Source organism: Chelmon rostratus, chromosome 17 (assembly GCF_017976325.1).
Source record: "Chelmon rostratus isolate fCheRos1 chromosome 17, fCheRos1.pri, whole genome shotgun sequence".
NCBI lineage: Eukaryota > Metazoa > Chordata > Actinopteri > Chaetodontiformes > Chaetodontidae > Chelmon > Chelmon rostratus.
Window position 1 is genome coordinate 20444817 of NC_055674.1, and position 20280 is coordinate 20465096.

General features: G+C 43.5%; 1 protein-coding gene across 1 annotated transcript; it reads left to right on the top strand.

Moving 5' to 3' along the window:
- Positions 1-1130: 1130 nt before the first annotated feature.
- On the top strand, positions 1131-17334 carry LOC121621460 (retinoic acid receptor alpha-B-like). The gene is made up of 9 exons (XM_041957934.1): positions 1131-2282; positions 11072-11226; positions 11791-11932; positions 13004-13164; positions 13301-13477; positions 13583-13787; positions 14024-14091; positions 14922-15012; positions 15919-17334. Exons 1-9 carry the CDS (start codon positions 2084-2086, stop codon positions 16185-16187), a joined length of 1467 nt encoding a protein of 488 aa, XP_041813868.1. The 5' UTR covers positions 1131-2083; the 3' UTR covers positions 16188-17334.
- Positions 17335-20280: the final 2946 nt, after the last annotated feature.

Below are 20280 nucleotides of genomic sequence, written 5' to 3' on the forward strand. Positions count from 1 at the left end.
ATACTACACAATATCAACCTGCACTGTGAAATTAGTTTGCATTTTCATCCAAAGATTCTTACTTAAAGATTTACAGTTTTTCATATTTTATTAGCCTTGAATTTCCACTGGGTCTGTAGTTTAGCCCTAAAGGATGTGCCATTCAGAATTCTGATCTGGTACAAAATAGTGCTGCACAGGAAAAGCATTTTTATCTTACATATATGCTACAGAATTTTTTATTTTCTCTTTCCTCTCAAAGAAACATTGATACATTTGGATACATCAAAACACCTACACTAAAATCTTAAACCAGAAACAGAACTAAACTAAAACCAGGGCCAAAGTGTACAAAGATAGTGGCATACATTCATCTGGTAAGAGGATATATATAGATGACATATTGACTGTGTCATTCAAATTGCAAGTCAGAGCATTTACTTACTTGTAATTAGTATTACAATACTGAAATTAAAAAAAAAACCTCCAGGACAAGTTAAAACTATATATATATATATATATATATATATATATATATCATACAAGAAAAATGAAATTTTGACTATATAAAAGAAAAAATATGTAGAAAAAATATATAAAAAATATGCATTGCTGCAATAACTGTGAAAAAAATGTATGCTGCCTTCAGATTAATAATAATAATAAATAGTGTGAATACTATTGCACAGAAGTATAAAATATATAAGACAGTAAAAAAATGGAATATTGCACAAAAATGTAAAGGATATGAGCAAATGTTGGCATAAATGACCTAAAAACAACAGATTATTTGGCAAACAACATCAACACAGTTTTATATTATGTGGTGCTGGAGTTGAATAATCTGACAGTTGATGCAATAAAGGACCTGCGGTGGTGTTCCCTGGTCCTGTATGGTAATAAAGTAAAGCAGAGATTAATATGATATTGAGATAATGGTAGCGGGTAGTAATCATGACAAATATTACAACTAGTAGTGATAACAGACATACATATCTGTGGTTATTTCAGCTGTGCAGCACAGTCAGTAACCACTTCTTCTAGGGAGTCAGGAAGCCTTTTGGAGGCACGCGCAGGGCAGGTAGGTGGAGCTCGTGCGCAGCTGGTGTCACTCATCAAACCAGAGAGACCCCAGTCGCGAGAGAGAGAGAGAGAGAGAGGGAGAGAGAGGCCGCCGGGTACAGAGCAGAGGTTACCACAGGACACTGCCGCCTGGAGCCTGCGGCTGCCGGAGCCCGACAACTACAACAAGCGGCGCACAAGCCCGGAGTGCTTCCGCCGACACTCTAACCTCTGGATATCCCTCTACCTGGACGCACAGCTGCGAGTTCAAAGTCACTCATGACAGCGTGTGTTCGGCGTTCATGAGCCGCTGCTGTCGCGGACTCGGAGCGACCGGAGCGGCGCCTTTCCGCCGGCCGGACCGCTGCACTTCTCGTTGACGGCTGCATGAATTCGCTCCACGCTTGGATTTAAGGACACACAACCCGGAGAGCAGTCTGGGACCGGAACGGGCAGTTCGCCAGCGATGTGACAATTACATAATGTCGTTTTAGCTGACCTTACTAAAGACAAATACAGCGGGAAAACTGCGAACGTTAGCGACGTAGGAGCTGTGTAAACCCGGAGAGACACGAGCTGTGGACGCGGAGGTCATAAACTCTGAACACACACACACACACACACACACACACACGACATGTGTTGTTACAGTGTCTCCTTGCGCTCTTTTTAATCTCCGCTGCTACAAAGTAACAACTCCGCCGGGCAGCGGTGGAGTCGGCGGCACTTGTAGCATCAGGAGCGGAGAAAAGACGCTCCTGGTCCCGCTGAACTCGCTCCGGTCCTGCTGAAACCAACACACCGGAGAGCAAAGACAGCGGACTGCCTGTGCTGCTCCAAGGGCTGAAAGGTCACCGGGACCGGTCATCTCCTTTCTCCCCTCCTCCTCCTCCTCCCGTCAGTCTGTGAAGAAGATGTGAACCCCCTCCTCCTCCCTTCCTCTTTCTCTCTTCGCCGTCCAGGACGCTTTGATCTTTTTTTTCCCCCCCTCTCTCTCTCTGTTTGGTACAAAGAGATCAAACGCGACTCCCTCCTCTCGGGGATGTACGAAAGCGTGGATGTTGTGGGTTTCAGCCCCGGCCCCAGCAGCCCCAGTCCCGGCTCTTTCCTGAGCATGGACTACTACCACAGACCCCCGGGGCTCGGGCCGGAGAAGGGGCTCCTGTCCGGCGTAGGAGGACTCCAGCGACCTTTCGGAGGGTCCCTGGTGTCCGGCAGGCACTGGAGCGGATCCAGCCACTGTGAGTCTCCATTTTGGACATGCACACAAAATAACTGCAGGGAACACCACAATGAGTCAGTGTGGATAATTGAATTTGTTGGAGGATGGCAGGAGGGTGCTGTGGGGTGAGCTTGTGCTTGTGCTTTGATATTTGTTATCAGCTTGGGGGGGTGAATGCATGAGTTAAGTGGTTCCAACTGGGACAAGCCAGCCCCTTCTTCAAGTATCAGGTGTCCCACAGCCTCTTTTTAGCCTCTTGTTAACAGGATGGGAAATGAACACACTTTTACTTCACTAGCCTCCTCACTGTGTTTCCTTTCATACACTCTTTGTCAGCTCCTTGCAGCTTGTATTCCACTAGCTGGACGGTGCATATTTTCACATGAGACATGGTTACTCCATCTATGAGCATGACATTCGACCGCTCTGTCAGAGGGTGTTCACAAAGTAACATCAGTTTATGATGAAGGATCACCAGAGCAAGCTGCTGCAAAGGAGATCATGCAGGTTTCATGTCAGCTGGCTTTACTCTGCTCTGTAAACATGTCAGCTGTGGGTCAGATTGCACTGATGCAGTTTGTTAGCGGGTTGCATTTGTTCATGATTCGGCGTACTTAATCATTTTGCAGCTCATCCCATGTTGTGTGCTCTCCTTCTGTCTAACGAGTGCTGCAGTCGCTCTGATGTTCTGGGCAGAATTACGTCCTCTTCCATCAGTCAGTGTAGCTGTGTGTCCTCACTGTGTGTTATCCAGCTCCAGGGTTTTGTTTATGTTTTCAATGGAGTGACTCAAATGACCTCAGTGGGTCAGCAGCAGCTGCCTGCATTCATTTACCAAATCTGGCCCATCCTGACCTCAGGCTCGGTGCTTCTCAGCGAGGGAGAGTGAGCTGCGAGTGTTTACAGCCTGTCAACATGAACCACGCAGGCTTTAATCTACGAATGGCTTCAAGATGAAACGTTTAGTTGGCTTGTTAATAAGCAGATTGGCAGAAAAAGTGATCTGCAAATGTTTGGAGGAATCCATCAAAGTCAGTCTCAGTCAGAATTTGCAAGATTTTCTGCTTTTGTTTGTCCGGCGTGATGGTAAACTGATCTCTGTCTTTGGGTCATGGACTGTTGGTCGTGAAAAACACGATTCTGAAGACGCCATCTTGGGCTTCAGCAAATTTTAGACCTGTATTTTTTCACGTTTTTGCTTTATACACCAAAAGAGTTAAGCAAACGACTGAGAAAATAACCAACTTAAACAATAATTCAAACAGTAGTCAGTTGCTGCCCTGGAGTGGGATGTGCCACAGATTCTGTCAGTTAACATTTGACATGGTACTGATGTTATTGCACTCAATGTGACACTTGTTTTTTTGTACTTCTACTTGAATTAACTAGGAATTAGAATACATAATTCACCACACAAATGCTGCAACTAAAAATAACTATTATTGATAGTGATTATTGTATCATATATGACAGTTGCAGCCCCTTTGTGTGGATGTTTCAGGTGATTATGGCAGATTTAGTTTAGAAGACATTCCCTGTGAAAAGCAGTGCAGTGCACATGTTGCTTCCAGTCTGTTTATTTCAGTGTCAGTCAGAAATGATGAAGTCACATGTAGTTTTAATAGTATATTGCATTTTATGACCAGACAATATAGGTGGAGAAGGTGAGAAAACCACATTTCTCTTTTCTCTTTGTACTGTTAACACTGACACTAACTCTAATTATTATATTATTATTATTATTATTATATATTAACTAAAACTAATTCGAAAAACGCCAGTAAGTGTAATTATTTTATTTTGGTAGTCATTTGATGTGTGATGATTATCTCCTGGATTTTACGCTTAAAATGTGTTTGCTTCACCGTGTTCATTATCCTTTGAAAATACTACATACACTGTATTATAACATATCACACCCGAGTTTTGGTACACCTGAAACATGAAAGAAGCTCGTCTTCTTAAATCTTAAATGTTGATTTAAATCAGGAACTGTCTCATGAATGAATGAGTCAACAGCGGCAGGCTATCGATGCCAGCTTTCAGTACTTGACAGTTTTAGATACTGGATGCTATGAGCTCAGTTCGGGCGCTACAAATATTGAGGTTGGATGCCTGGCCGTGATGTAGGACACAGACGCTTTCCTTCCAGCCGTTTTCCGTACCTGCTTAACATATGCAGGACCGTGGGGGCCAGTGCCAGTCCCAGCATGCGCTGGCCGAGAGGCATGGTTCACCGAGGACAGGTTTCTCATCTTTCACGAGACTAACACACGTAAACACATAAACAAAGGTCCTCTTTGCTGTGAGTTGACCATGGCGTCCCACTCCAGTGTCACATGATAGTCAGCCCCGGAGTAACCCAAGGGTGATGACGTGGTGATGTCACTGTGACACGGCCCTCGCACAGCCAAGTCATAAAGAGAGAGAGCAGAGTGGACTCTGGTCGATGGTGAGAAACAGAGGGAAAGGGGGATGCATAGAAGCCGGGAGTGATCGTAAATTCAAGTTGTTAAGACAGGGAGGATTGCCCTGTGTGTGCGTGTGTGTGTGTGTGTGTGTGTGTGTGTGTGTGTGTGTGTGTGTGTGTGTGTGTGTGTGTGTGTCCTTGTGCATGACTGGAATGAAGAGCGTCAAACAGGTTCAAAGGTCAAAGGGCGTACACACTTTTAGCCTCTGCTCCAGCGACATCTAAGCAGTGGCTGGGGGAAAGTGGTTCGCTCTGTGTGTGTGTGTGTGTGTGTGTGTGTGTGTGTGTGTGTGTGTGTGTGTGTGTGTGTGTGTGTGTGTGTGTGTTTGTTTGGGTGTGATCCAGAGCAATGACTCACTGACAATTGGGAAGTGACCTACATCTCTCCCTCTCTTTATTTCTCCTTCTATCTGCCTCTTTCTTTCCTGTGTCAGCTGCCCAGTCATCACTTCCTGCACTGAATGACCTCTCTCTCTGTCTGTTGGAGACACACACACACACACACACAGTGACGCACACACACATTCACTCACAGTCACAGTTGGTCTGGGAATGTGGGGGTATACTGACCAAGTTTGACCTGAGTGTGAGTGTGTGAAAAAGGGAGGGGGTGGGTGTTTGTGAGGACGTCTTCATATCTGTGCTGTTTGTGTGTGTGTCGGGTCTCACCGCCATTGGATAAAAAGAGTGGCAGCTTGTTCTAGACAGAGTCCTCTGGGATGGCACATCTTTGTCTGTATTTGACTGTGTAGGAATGTCTTCTCTCGTGTTCCATCTTCACATCTGTATTAATTAGAGACAGGATAACGAAGAACGAGAACAACATTAGCCTCGACTGCTATTTATATGTTCCCACTTTCAAACTTCAATACAGCATCAGTTCAACAGCTCTGCAGAGCTGAAGTTTATAGTTATGTTGCTGTACTTTGTATTTTCCTCTCATGTGACTGCTTGCTGGCTAGACCATCAGAATGTTTCTCCAGTTTTCTCTAAGATACCTCACACAGTCAGGGTGTTGCAAACAGGTTTTGGCTCTGACACTCATCAGTCCTTTGTTACTGATTTTTTTGCCAATGCTGACACCAATCTGGTGCTCAGTGCCACCAAAAGCTACAACCTGAAAATAAGATCATTCATCCTGAAAGACATGTTTGTGTAAAAGTTGCTCAGTACACAGACACCATAACACTGAGTCCAAAAAAAAAAAAAAAAAAAAAAAAAAACTGGGGCACTCTAAAGCATTAATAATACAAAATGTGATCATCTGCTGATCCTTTTTGACATACACTCCATGGAAAACAGTTCAAAGACAATATTTTAAATGTTTCACCTCATCAACTTCATTGATTTTTGTAAATAACTGTTCATTCTGAATTTGATGCAGCAACATGTTTCAAGTTGGGACAGGAGCAACTAAAGACTGGGAAAGTTGTGGAACGCTCCAAAAACACCTGTTTGGATCATTCCACAGGTAAACAGGTTGATTGGTAACAGGTGATAGTATCATGATTGGGTATGAAAGGAGCATCACAAGCGAGGATGGAGAGAGGTTCACCACTTTGTGAACACATGACTGGATAAAGGAGGTTAATACATGGACTCTGTTTTACATAGCGTTTCTTTTTTGGAATCAAGGTTGTAGTAAAAAAAATATGTGGCAAAAGATAATCTGGCCGCTAATGCCGCTAAATACGCTACACGTTATTCTTCAAGAGCTACTTAATCTAATTTTACTACTGGTCCTGGCTCAAAGTTAAGTTGATCAGCTAAAATTGACATGATGCAATCAGCTGACAGAGTGCTGCAGCTTTTTCAGTAGAGCTGACTTGTGGGAACTAACACTTACAGTACTGCTCAGTCACAAGTAGACTAAGTGAGTACAGGCAGCTTCATTTTGGCTCGACATCATGTTTCCCACAGTCTTAATGTTAATTAGTGACGGCTGATATGACCTGCCACCGGCGACGTTTGGCATTTTAACCAGCAAAAGGCTGGTCAGTGCCAGTTAAATCACAGATATACAACTATTGTTCAGTATCTGTGTGTGTGTGTGTGTTTGCCTGTGAGCAACAAGAAATTGCAGGTATAATTTAGCATTGTTCTGGTTCTAACTAGGGCTGCAATTCTTCATTAATCTGAGCCTGTTAATCAGTAACTGGGAAAATGATCAGAGCATCAAAAGTCTTTGGTCACATTTGGCCAGTGTGAGCAAATCTATGAGCTGTCACTGCTTTTTGGCAATATTGGATTTACAGGATTGTTGCATCAGTATGATGAAATTCCTTGACTTGTCGGTATTACTTAATTCGATTAGTCAAAAGACACACACACTAGGGTCGGGCCAGTGGCCTTCGCTGATGGCTGACAGTCATTGACCATTGAGCTCTCTACCATTGTAGTATCATGAAGCTCACCCATCCCAATTTACTGAAGGAAAAGCAGCTCATTTAGTCAGACTGATAGACACACAGTGAAAGCATGTTTTAATTGAGGCGCAGACATTAAAATTATTAGTGAAATTGAAATTGAAATTAAAAATTCTGAGTCAATCAGCAGTGAGTCTGTATTTTTATCATAAACTAAGGATTACAACGTAGCTACAGAGCAAACTGTCCTGTTCTCTCCTTGGAATGGAACTAGACTGTATTTGCACTTATTAGTTTGAGTTAGTTTTGCATTTACGTCAGGATCACTAGCAGTGATGATGGCCGTCTGTGGGCCTCAACAGAACTTAACGTCCATGTCCAGTTAAACGTCCGGGCAGAAGAATTCAGCTGTGAGTAGAGGCCAGCTTCTAAGCTGATAAAGCACGCTCTCTATTCAGAAACTGTTGGCTGGCATGAAGCCATGACCGCCTGGGGAGACCTTTTAACAGTATTTTACATCAGATTTGGAAAAGTGCTTACCCCAGCACTGGCTAACATTTAACATTCTCACGATTGGATTTCAACCACGCTCACCTGAGGGCACGGATAGGATGGCCTGCCCACGACCGAAAACGGCCAGGACTTTGAGAGGTTTTAACATTGTGCATTATTTATAGCCCATGCCAAAGTAAACCTCAAGTGAATAATTAATGTGCCAAATATAATGTCTGGCTAACATTGACGTGAGACTTTTACACCGCTACCTTTCTTTCTGCACTGAATATGTTTGTTTGGTTTGTTTGCCACCCAGTCTTTCACTTGACAGATGTGAGGCAGCTGCAGGCGTCATTGTAATGTGAAGCCAAAACAGTTAATGTATTGATTGTTCAACCCAGATATGAAAAAAGATGGGACGCTGTGTAAGCGTAAAGAAAAACAGATTGCAATCATCTGCAGACAAACTGTGTTTAAATACAACAGTTTTACAAAGTGTTCCTGAGTCCATGTATTAACCTCCTTTATACAATCATGTGTTCACAAAGTGGTGACCCTCGCTCCTTCCTCGCTTGTGATGCTCCTTTCATACCCAATCATGATACTATCACCTGTTACCAATCAACCTGTTTACCTGTGGAATGATCCAAACAGGTGTTTTTGGAGCTTTCCCAGTCTTTAGTTGCTCCTGTCCCAACTTGTTTGAAACATGCTGCTGCATCAAACTCAGAATAAGCAGATATTTACAACAATAAATGAAGCTGATGAGGTCAAATATTAAATATATTGACTTTGAACTGTTTTCATTTGTATATTGAGTACATGTCAGAAAGGATTAGCAACTCTCAACTGCTTTGGAATAGGGGTTGTATTTTTTATTAAGATCACTAAGTTATGTAACAGCAATAATGTTATGTCTCATGAACGTTCTTAAAACCAGATGTCCGTAGATGTACAAAATATTGGGTCATTTCATTGAGATGAATTTATATTAACACTATTATCCTTATCGGATTAAAATGGGAGCATATCCTCCCCCTGAGTCACATTTTAAAGATGAGTCACTGATATTCCCCTCTGTTAAAATACCTGATCCCTCATCTCAACAGAGAAAAAAAAAGTCTGTCTCAGGATCGAAACCTACAGCTAAAAGCTTTGCACTTTTTCGACACTTTGCCGTCTGTGCATGTTCTGCACACTAAAGCAGAAGTGGAAGGCAATAGGAAGAGATTAGCAAACACCCAGATGAAAACAGAATGAGACACTCGGACAAAGGAGAAGAGAGAGAGGGAGAGGAACAGAGAGAAGCCGAAAAAAGATCAGACAGTACAGCAGGGATCTGTTGGCTAATGTGTCCGTGAGAAAAGAGCAAAGACAAATAGAGGAGAGATGAAGAGAGGGGACGATGGAGATGTATGATGGCTGAAGAGCAGAAGGATCTCTTTATTTTTCTGTGTCTCTGTCTCCCTCCCTCTCTGTGTAAACACAGCAGACCAGTGGAGGGGAGTTGAGTCTCCTCCATAGTGGAATGTCTGGTATGGCTACTAAAGTAGGGGGAGGGGAGAAAAGTGTGTGTGTGTGTGTGTGAGGCAGAGGAGTTGTGCATGGTCCTGGTATCTAAAGCCAGAAAAATCAGGTCCAGACAATGTCCGGGGTTGCCCTTTCACACATGTGGCACATGACAGGAGATTGTCGGTGTCACACATGTTTTTGCCGACTGGAAGCGCTCTGTGTGGTTTAGGTGAGGGCTGGCACCTGGGTGGAGCATGCAGGAGGAGTAGGAGCACTCAATGGTAGTGATTGTTGCGTTATCATGCTACATCTATCCACAGTATCAGTGAAACAGTGGAAAACAATATACTGGAAAGATGCTTGTATCCTTTCGGTTTCTGAGACGGCGGTTTGATAGAAACATCATCAACTTCCTCAGGCCTGATGGCTCTGAGGGCAATTAGCTTAGCTTTGACGACTAAAAAATGGCTGCTGAGTCAACAACAGAACATCACACTTATCAAAAACAGCTACTGGATCATCTGGTTTGATGCTTCAGTGACGTTGCAGTGGGAGCTGTCAGCAACCTGTCGACATGCCTTAAAGAAGTCTGTCTGTCCTTCAGGTGTTTGTTGTGTTAGCACCTTTCGTTAGCGTTGCTCTGAGCGTTGATCTGCTGTTTTCTCTGGCTCTCACTTTCCATCTTTAATGAGCTAACACCATAAGAAAGTGTACCACAGCCCGTTGTGACCTTTATTCAGCCGGAGCACATGAGACGAACAGTAAAGCATCATCTGCATCTAACTGCTGTATTGCTGGTCAAAGTGCGCTTTTCTACAGTAAGCATCAAAATAATTCAAGAGTTAGACTAGAACAAATAACACTTTAACTAGCCTCCCCATTTCAATGGTACATCTGCCACCGCTGTCGCTGTAAACTCCATCAACTCCATATGTGCAGTGGCAGAATGGTGCTCCCCTGACTCCGATGCCTTTGCTGCAAGAAGACTGTAGTTCATACCAAGACCAGACCAACCAGATCATGACCACTGGTTTTCACCACGCTTAACTATGAAAAGATTGGATTGGATCATGTCTAAGTGAGGCAAATACATAAATTATTATTTATCTATTTTTTTTAAGCACTCTGAAAACAAAGCTTCTCATTTTGACCAGAATCGTTCAGAGAGTTCAGAGTCTTAAAGGGCTGCTCAAAGAGCGGGCCCCGGTCCACATCCAGACCGAATGGCAAGTCAATCTGAAACCAGCCTATAATTTAGCGCTCGTCAATTAGGGGCCTGCGGGTCACGTCTGTCCTGAAACAAATTCAGAAAACGCACCCATATAAATATTCAAAATATATCACAATATCTGCCATACCATGTGTTGTGAATACAATATGTTCTGAAGTTTTAAACACATTTTCTATTGATCAATAAATTGTAAGTGGCATTGAATATACTCTGGAGCTGGACATCATTCACAGCTATCCTGTCCCCAAAGGACTGTGGTTTTAATGTTGCTTATATCTTTAACACTGTTGTCATGGTGACATATTTCACCATATGTCATGTTTACCATGCTGACACGAGAGTGGCATCAATGTTATCATCAAGTATTAATCACAGTATATTAAAATAGTGGTTATCAGTCAGTCAGTATCAGTATTAGTCGTATCAAACTGTACCCCAAATCCTCTGCTAATTAGGTTTTGGTAATCGGCTCCTTTGGCAACTTGTGCGAAGACTTTTGTTTTACACTGCAAATTTACAAAGGAGCTAAATGTTAGTCTTCATGCTACCATTTCTGACTGATCGCTAGCTCACCAGTGTCCTCTCATCTGACTCGACTCTTCTCCAGCCTTGCACCTTTACTGCAACTCAAGCCAAATACAAAGCAGAGAGATATTGACGTCTTGATAAAAATGCATTTTATTTGTGGTCTTATTAAATCTCCCTGATTTTCCTCCCTCTGCCTCCTCCTGCAGCTGTAGAGACTGAAAGCACGAGTTCAGGAGAGGACCTGCTCGTCCCCAGCCCCCCGTCACCTCCACCTCCACCCCGCATCTACAAGCCCTGCTTTGTGTGTCAGGACAAATCTTCAGGATACCACTATGGAGTCAGCGCCTGCGAGGGTTGCAAGGTAGGCACCTAAACATATGCATGAGCTAAACTTGCCCTGGCACAGCGTGCACACACACACACACACACACACACACACCCACAACATTCATTCTGCATAACTAGGACATTTATGTAAACAGATGCAGGCTACAGCTCGGAAAAAGCTGAATTAAAAATAGTTCCACGAGATCGTTGAGTATTTGCATAATATGGAAGCAAAGAGGTCGTGACCTTTGCACCTCCCCTAGGATCTGTAAGCCTCTTTGCTTCACCTAATCCTTCACACACACACGCACACACACACAGAGAATCTGTGCATGCAATTAGTATCCACTTTGATATCTGCGTGTGTGTGTGGGGGGGGGGGGGGGTCAAGCTCATGTCCTGTTAGACCATGTACTAACCTCCTACCAGCTGCCCATCAGCAGTTGATAGCACACTCTTCAAGAGCAATAGTGATGACAGTACTGGATAAAGCAGTTTTGGGTCTAAAACCGAGGTTGTTCCTGTTTTGGTTGCATGTTGTCGTGTTCTGTCCCACTGCTGCTGTACCTCAGTCACCGTCTCCATTTCTCTGTGTCAGGGTTTCTTTCGGAGGAGCATCCAGAAGAACATGGTGTACACATGCCACAGAGACAAAGTCTGTGTCATAAACAAGGTGACGAGGAACCGCTGTCAGTCCTGTCGACTGCAGAAATGCCTCGATGTTGGCATGTCCAAGGAGTGTGAGTACAGTTTATCACATTCATTTGCTTTTCTGTGTGTGTGGAATTAATGTGGACAAGGATGAGCTTCTAAGTCCAAAGGGTTAATGTTTGTTAATGTTTTAGAGTGCGTTTCAGTCAATAAAAAGGCATATATATATTGCACACATATATACTTACATACAAGTATACTGTATATACTTTAGAGGAGAAGCACTTTTCGGGAGCACAGTGCTGCATTTTGACCTTGATATTTGTCTCCCTCTGGTGGCCTTTCTGTGTTAATACATGCTTCATACAAGCGCCACTATTTTCCAGACATTTACGGTTATGCTTTCATATACTTTCTGGGTAAGAATGGTCAATAATGCACCATAGGCTGGAAAGTAACCCCTGGTATGTGTCTAGCTCCAAAAGTCCTGAATTTCCCATGCTATAACCTCTTTTCATTAGACCCTCACTGCCTGGTTAAATGCCAGTGTGTTTCAGTTGTGAATTTGTAATTCAGGCTTTCTGTTGTAAATCAATGCTTCTCCCAAAGCCAATCGCAGCCCTCGACCCGACATTCATGGTACAAACTCGGATGCCAAATTCACTCCTTAGACTGACACATGCCCGTCTGTGCAGTGCGTCTGATGCGTGCTACACACACACATGTTGATGCAATGAGGTGGCGGGATCTGACTGCCAGCCATCCTCAAGCGCAGTAGAGGGAAGGGAGGAAGTGGCCGAGGAAGAAAAGGGGTGCATCGCTAAGCAGAGACACTTAATCTTGGTACAGACATAACGACAGACTCATATTTCATCCCATCTGAGTTTGCAGGCTAATTTATAAACCTGTTGACAGGCTGCGCAGTACTCTCCATGACAAGTAAACTGACCTTTATTTGTAAAACTGGTGAAGCACAGTCCAGTGGAAAACATAAATATCCAGAAAAGATTTCCAAACATTATTTCTTTCATCACTCAAACAAGAGAACATTGGAAGAGCAGCCTCGCTGTCCTTCATTCAAGATGTTCAATGCCAACGTAATAAAATGTAATTGCTACTTAAACTGTTGAGCTAAATCCACTCTCCTCTTTCACCATCAGTGGTGAGAAATGACAGAATGAAGAAGAAGAAGGAAGAGAAGCGGCAGGGGGAGCCAGAGATCTACGTCCTGTCAGCAGACACCGAGCGGATGATCGAACGTGTTCGACGAGCCCATCAGGACACATTTCCTTCCCTTTGTCAGCTGGGAAAATACACCACGGTACCTCAACCACAGACAAGCACGCTTTAATCCAAAAAGACAGATCAACTAAAAACATACAGGTGTAGTCAAAGCTGTAGAGGTGTCTTCATCTTACTGTGTCTGTCTGCCTCCTCTTCCTGACCTCAACCTGCAGAGCGACAGCTCCGAACACCGCGTCTCTCTGGATGTCAGTCTGTGGGACAAGTTCAGCGAACTGTCCACTAAATGCATCATTAAGACGGTGGAGTTCGCCAAGCAGCTGCCAGGCTTCACAACGTTAACCATTGCTGACCAGATCACCCTGCTCAAAGCCGCCTGCCTCGACATACTGGTGCGTTCACCGCTCTCGCTGAAAAACAGCACCTCAAAAGTCTCCTGTAAATGATTAATTGCTTGTTGTTTCCTTTGTTTCGGCCACTTCATCCCCCTTTCCTAGATCCTAAGGATCTGCACCCGCTACACCCCAGACCAGGACACCATGACCTTCTCCGACGGCCTGACTCTGAACCGCACCCAGATGCACAACGCCGGCTTCGGACCTCTCACAGACCTGGTGTTCTCCTTCGCCAACCAGTTGCTTCCGCTGGAGATGGACGATGCAGAGACGGGATTACTCAGCGCTATCTGCCTGCTCTGTGGAGGTGCTGCTTGATGAAAGATGAAATGAAAGAAAATCACATGCAGAGTTGTTTTAATATTAGTGCTGTGATGGAAAAACCGAGGACAAAGTGTTTGAGTCCTACATTCAAACAGACATGATCTGTCTAGTCGGACTGTCTACACTCCTGTTCTGTGTACATACTGTCATCGTTTCTAAAGGTGTAATACAGCTTGTTCACTGGCCGTGTTTCATCATGTGTTTTGTGTGGTTGTGCAGACCGTCAGGATCTGGAGGAGTCAGAGAAGGTGGATGTGCTTCAGGAGCCAATTGTCGAAGCCTTGAAGGTTTGACATCAGTTGTATTGTTACTTGTTTGTTCCGTTGCACTTCTGTTCAAGGAGGAAGCACCCTGCATGTGAACTCTCACAGAAAAGTATGTAGCTGACGGCTTTACTGCAGACCAGAATCTTTAAAAACAGATTTCATTTTTTCAAATGAGTGCTGGTCATCGTAGTTTTTAACAAATGTCACTCAAACAGAGGGAAATAGTGCATTCGTTGAGGACCGTTTTCAGTGGCAGATTAATCCACATTTAGTGCTTAAGTGAGTATTTGGGGCAGCGGGATGGTGTGTGTGGGTTAAAATAACCAGCAGTGTGTGTGTTCATGGTAATGAAGAAACATGTCACGCAGTGCAACAGTGTGACTCACTGATGTGTTTTTAATAGCTTTTGGACAACAGTGGAGCTCAACAATGGGAAGATAAATCAGACACAAACAACACTTGTTAGTAGATCAGCTGTTGGGTTTGGTCCCTTTGTTGGATTTGTTGACAATAATCTTAATAAAGGGGTTCAGAAATACACACAAAAGATAGAAATCCATTTTCATGTGTTGTTTCCTCCGCTGTATTTTTATTGAGCAGTGATGTGGCAGCTATAGGAGGACCATGGGGAGGAATGAAACGAGTAAAATAAAGGTGGATCGTCCTATGAAACACACTCATTGTCAATTTAATATAGAAATGTAGAAATCCACAGAAGAAGGTCAGAAGGTTTCCAAAAAAGCATCAGTGGTTAATAACATAAGTGCTTTACCATATATGTACTGTACACACACACACACACGCACACACGTACATACATTTTCATATACTTCTCCTCTGTGTGTGCATAGATCTACGTGAGGAGGAGGAGACCTGATAAACCCTGTATGTTCCCCAAGATACTGATGAAGATTACTGACCTCAGGAGCATCAGTGTGAAGGGTGAGACACACACACACACACACACACACAGCAGTGGTGGCTGGTGATGATTTACTTGGGTGGGGCTAAAGGCACAGAGGGCTTCTGCTTACACACGAGCAGTGTTGTTGGGGTGAGTCCCAGCGCCTGTGTGGTGCCTGTTGTGTAACATATTTCCGGTAATCACCACAGTGCCCGATAAGACTGAAGTGTGGAGTGTGTGGAGGTTCATCATAGCTCACAGCGACGACCCCGTCACTCACACAAATACTGGACATGGCACAGTCGAGCTAAGATGATCTGTTGGAACAAATGAGTCGGATAATTAATAAAGATTTGAAATGATCTGGAAGCATGTAGGTCTACTGTAACAGAGGAGACATAACAAGATATCGATAGTTGTGTCATATTGACCACTCCGAGTTCACTCGCTCATTCTTTTTGATGCGTTCACTGTTTTCTGTTTGTTTTTGTTCAGCTGCTGTCAGTGAAACACACTTCCTGCAGTTGTTTCAAATTAAAAGCCTAGCAGGAAATGGATGAAATGTTTTCGAGTAACGTGAAGCAACACATCGTTCCTCAGTGTTATTTACGCCTTTGATAGCAACTGACCTTTATTTGCTTGTGTTGGCTACTATCGGTTATGATTGTTATCATCAATATTGTCTGGTTAATATTTTTTAGAATTTCACAGAAAGGGAAAGGAGGAAGATTTGGAATCAATTTTAATGCAATTTAAATATTTCATAATGATAATAATGAAAATATTTACTTTATTTCAGCGTTGGTTTCAACAAATTTCTTTGACTTTTGTGAACGTTAACACCAGACACAGTGTAGGCTCGTGAGGGAGGGGCTTTGTGTGAGGACCCTCCCTCATCGTTGTTCTCTTGTCCTGAATTTTCTCCCTCCACCTCCGTCTCACAGGAGCAGAGCGAGTGATCACACTGAAGATGGAGATACCCGGCTCCATGCCTCCGCTCATCCAGGAAATGCTGGAGAACTCTGAGGGACTGGAGGGACACGGAGCTGGGGGAGCGAAAGGGGGAGGAGGAGGAAAAGGTAAAGGAGGAGGCAGAGAAGAGGAAGAAACAGAGCTCGGAAGCTGTCATCCAAGTCCGTCGCCCAAATCAGTTCCCTCTCCCATCCCGAGCCCCGCGCCGTGCTCCCCCTCCTCTTCCTCCCCCTGCACCTGAAGCTCCACACTGCCCCACACACAGCGCCACCCAGCGGCACACCGTGGTACTGCAACCACAGAGCAGACTGAAAGCAGAAAAAACTCCACATGATCGCAGATAATCCAGAGGGCAGAAACGTCTAAATGCGTGAACTCATAAACTCTCTGGGCTTCTGGTGACATCTGTCGTCCATTACATTAACGCCAGCGAGTGGGGAGGCTGAGTATCTTTATACAAGTGCTGCAGGAAGGTTGATCGAAAGCAGGGAAACTATGCTGTGAAGACTGTTTGTGTTCACGGTTTTATACATTAAATGCAAAAAAAACATGATTTAGACTGTTTTGTTATCTTTTTGCAATGCCTCAAAGGTAATTATATGCAGACTGTGTGAAGCTACATGAAGGATTATCAAGATACTGGAATGTGGACAGACAGATGGATGACACATCTCCTCCTGTATGAAAAGTCATGTATAGTATGCAGAATCATTATGTGTAATATATTGTATATAAAAAGGCTGTGCAAGAAGATGTTGAACAGGGATGGACTGATACAAAAAGTTATTTTCCTACATGTACATACATGTGTATATACTGTATTTCCCCCAGTACAGCTGTAAAGAGTTCTTCCTTCATCCACTTACCACACACAATGCCCGCAACCTTCTGCTTTTGATCCCCCCACAGGCACATCAGGGAAAAATAATACTCCTTGCTTCAATATAAACACGAATTGGAGACTTGCTATAGCTTGAGGGACTTGTATACATGTGTTACTTTGCATCACCCTCTGTAAGAAAAGATGTATTTGGTTTGTTTGCAGGTGCAGCTTCAGCAACTCAAGTGACTTAATTTCAACAAACTGTGACACCAGGAACTCTTAAGAGTGTTGTCCTCTGGCATCAAACCCCCGGAGCTGTTGAGCTCTGCAGAATATGGAAATGTCATCATCAGCGACGACACGTGCTGCCAAAACAAACAAACATTTTTCTAGTCTGCACCACTAACTGTCCTAGTCCGTTCACGCATTGCCACTGCCTCACGACAGCATACTCTGTCAGGTACAAGTCATTCTCAGTGTTGTCCTTTTTAATGTACCGTGAGGTCAAACTTGTTGGAAAGTATAAAATACAGGGAGTTTAATAAAAAAACGGATGATTTTCAAGCCTGAAATATGTGTGCTCTTTGGTGAAACACGTGAAATCGATTCTAATATTCACATGTTCTCTTATGCAAGTATAAATGTCCAGGAAAACACTGACACTGGAGATCCACATTCATTCATCCATGCAACATTGTGTTTGATTGGCATGAAGGCCAAGCGGATAAAATGGGAGGAAATCTGAGATGAGAAGGCAGCTGGTTTTCCCTGCTCCCACGTCAACGCCGACAGAGTTTTCTGAATATTTCACCCTGGAAGGAGTTTTAGAAAAGGTCCGTTTCCAGGGAGCTGAAACTGCATTTGTGTGGACGAGTTTCCTCAACACAACAAATCAAACAACATCCCTGTTTTGAAAAACACTGCTCTCCTCAACTCAGCCTGGTGAAGTCATTCAGGTTTCTAATTCTACTGCAACACCACGCAGGTACACTCCTGTTTGACACAGCCAGTCCAATCAAATGCACTCCTCTTCACTGTGACACACCTTCATCCTCTTTGCCACAATGATCAGTTACCAGATACAAAGGTATGGAGATCATTCAAATCTGACATCATGACAAAAGAACATCACTCACAACTTACTTGATCCTTATGAATTTCAGTAAACGAATCTCAAAACTTAAAGTTTTAGTGAGTTCAGATAATTCTCTAACTGTTCGTGCAACTAGCTGGAACTGATCCAGGTTTCCCATGATGCCCAGTGCTGACCAGCTGACTGTAACACAACCTGCAGGATCTCACCAGTCCTCAGTGCCCCGTCTGCTAAAAAGACACTTTGACAAATCAGAAAACTTCTCAAACTGTCAAATCTCAAACTGGAAATCAAAAATCTCAAGACATTTCATTTGACCGGCCTCCTTTTAGAATACACATCGTTGGGAAAAATCACTGCTTTTGTTAATGACAACATGTCGGTCTTTGATGAGTCATCATCATTACTGTCCCTGCCTCTTCTTCTTCTTCTTTTGTTATATAGAACAGCTCAGCCCTGGTTTTGTCGTACACTGCCCTCCTCTCACCTCCCTGCATATCAACACACTGACCACAGCATGGCACGTCTGCAGACTCACCTCACACTTAATGACAGTTAGTTATTTATTTTTTGTTTGCTCTCATGTTTTTCTTGTCATAATATTTGATCTCTTACCTTTAATGTCACACTTATGGCACATTTAAATAAAAAAAAAACAAAAAAAAAACGACTGGTGAAATGTTACTTTTAGAGTCTAGAGACCAACCAACAAAAGCTTTAATTAAGCTTTAACACATCTGTACTTCCACACAACTGAGGAGAGGCTGTGTGATTCTTTAAAGGATTATAATACAGAACGGTTTTCACTGTTGTTTAATTGCAGATAGTGTACTTTTAGTTATGCAGATGTTTACAGCAGTAAAGCAGTGATCATGATTCAATGATTCAAACAATTTTATCCTTTCCCAGATGTCCTTGAATTTTGAATAATATGGCTGGAAGTAAAAATGCAAAAAGCCCAGAAATATCCAAAATTTGCAGATTTTCGAGGTGCATTTCCACCGTTTGATCATAGCACTGTGTTGAAAAAGAATAATTGCAGTTCTTTGACTTACACCACCTCCAGTAAATGTCTTTACCATAGGTCCCCTTGACGATAGTCATCCACCCAGGCAGAATTCACCATTTCATAGATTGCCATTCACGTTCTGCTACATGTTCTGTGAGCAAGAGGGTGTCATTTGAATCACCTTTAAAACTAGACTCTCCAGGACGTCTCAGAATTTATGTCATTGTTTCCAGTGGTCACGTAAGGATGCAGATGCAGCGTTTGACCCCTTCTCCAGTGACCCACAGGTTACTTTATCATTGGAAAGATGGCTGTGCAGGGAGAGCAGGGAAATGCCTGACAATGCGAGTAAGTGAGTCAGTTTCTGCGTGTTTTACAATACAGAGCTGCTCAAGATCACCCTGTACGTTGTACTAACGACGCAATGTTAAGGACCATCCTCTATAGAAGAACCTCTCACTGGAATATCTCTCCTCTGGTAGTATCTGTTCTCATGCCACTAACCAGAAAAGCTACAAACAATGATTTGATGTAGGTGATCTGGCCTCACAGGATATTTTCACCATCTATGGAAAATCATTTTTGACAAAGGAAATCATTTTTAAGCATTGATTCGTGATTGATAAGGCTTGCCCTGTTGGTCACTGTTCTTCAGGGGATTCATTCTCAGTGAAGAACCTTGGAGCTCTAATCTGCCTCTATACATGCCAAAGAGCAGTGATTCCTAACACGTCTCTGGGGGTCATCAGGTGGAAACCTCCCTTCAACAGTGTTTCGCCTACTTAGTCCCACTACACCTCCAGGAGGCTAGGCGGTGAACTCCGGCGTCCCAGAGTCACCCCCCCTAGTGCCAGTTCACACTGCTCCTACACAATCCAAACACTACTGCCACGTTCAACTGACCCAGAGATGCTCCAGGTAGTGGCCGGTACCGATGCTACCATTTAACTAATGCTAATGCTAATGCTAACTGCTTAGAAGAACAGAAGAAGACAATACAGTTCCGATGCAACCATTTAGCTAATGCCAATGCCAATCCTAATGCTAATGCTAAATGCTAACCGCTACCTGCTAAGAGGAACCAAAGAAGACAATAAAGCTAGATTCACCTACTATTAATGTTAACTGCTAGACGCTAATACTAACTGCTAAGATACTATCATACTACCACCGCTTTAGCTATTGTTAGCTGCTACAATGCTACCACAGGCCCAGATGCCACATGTAACGGCCAATTGCCGCACTACCATCATCTACACCTGCCTCTCACCAACTGCACCAATAAAAGCGGGGTGTGGTGATGCAAACCCTGGTTCGGGTAGGGGGTAGAAAGTTTAGAGGGTGCTGAAGGTGGAGGCGTAATCGACAGACTAGATTTAACAGCCTCTTCTAACATTTCCTTCAAGAAG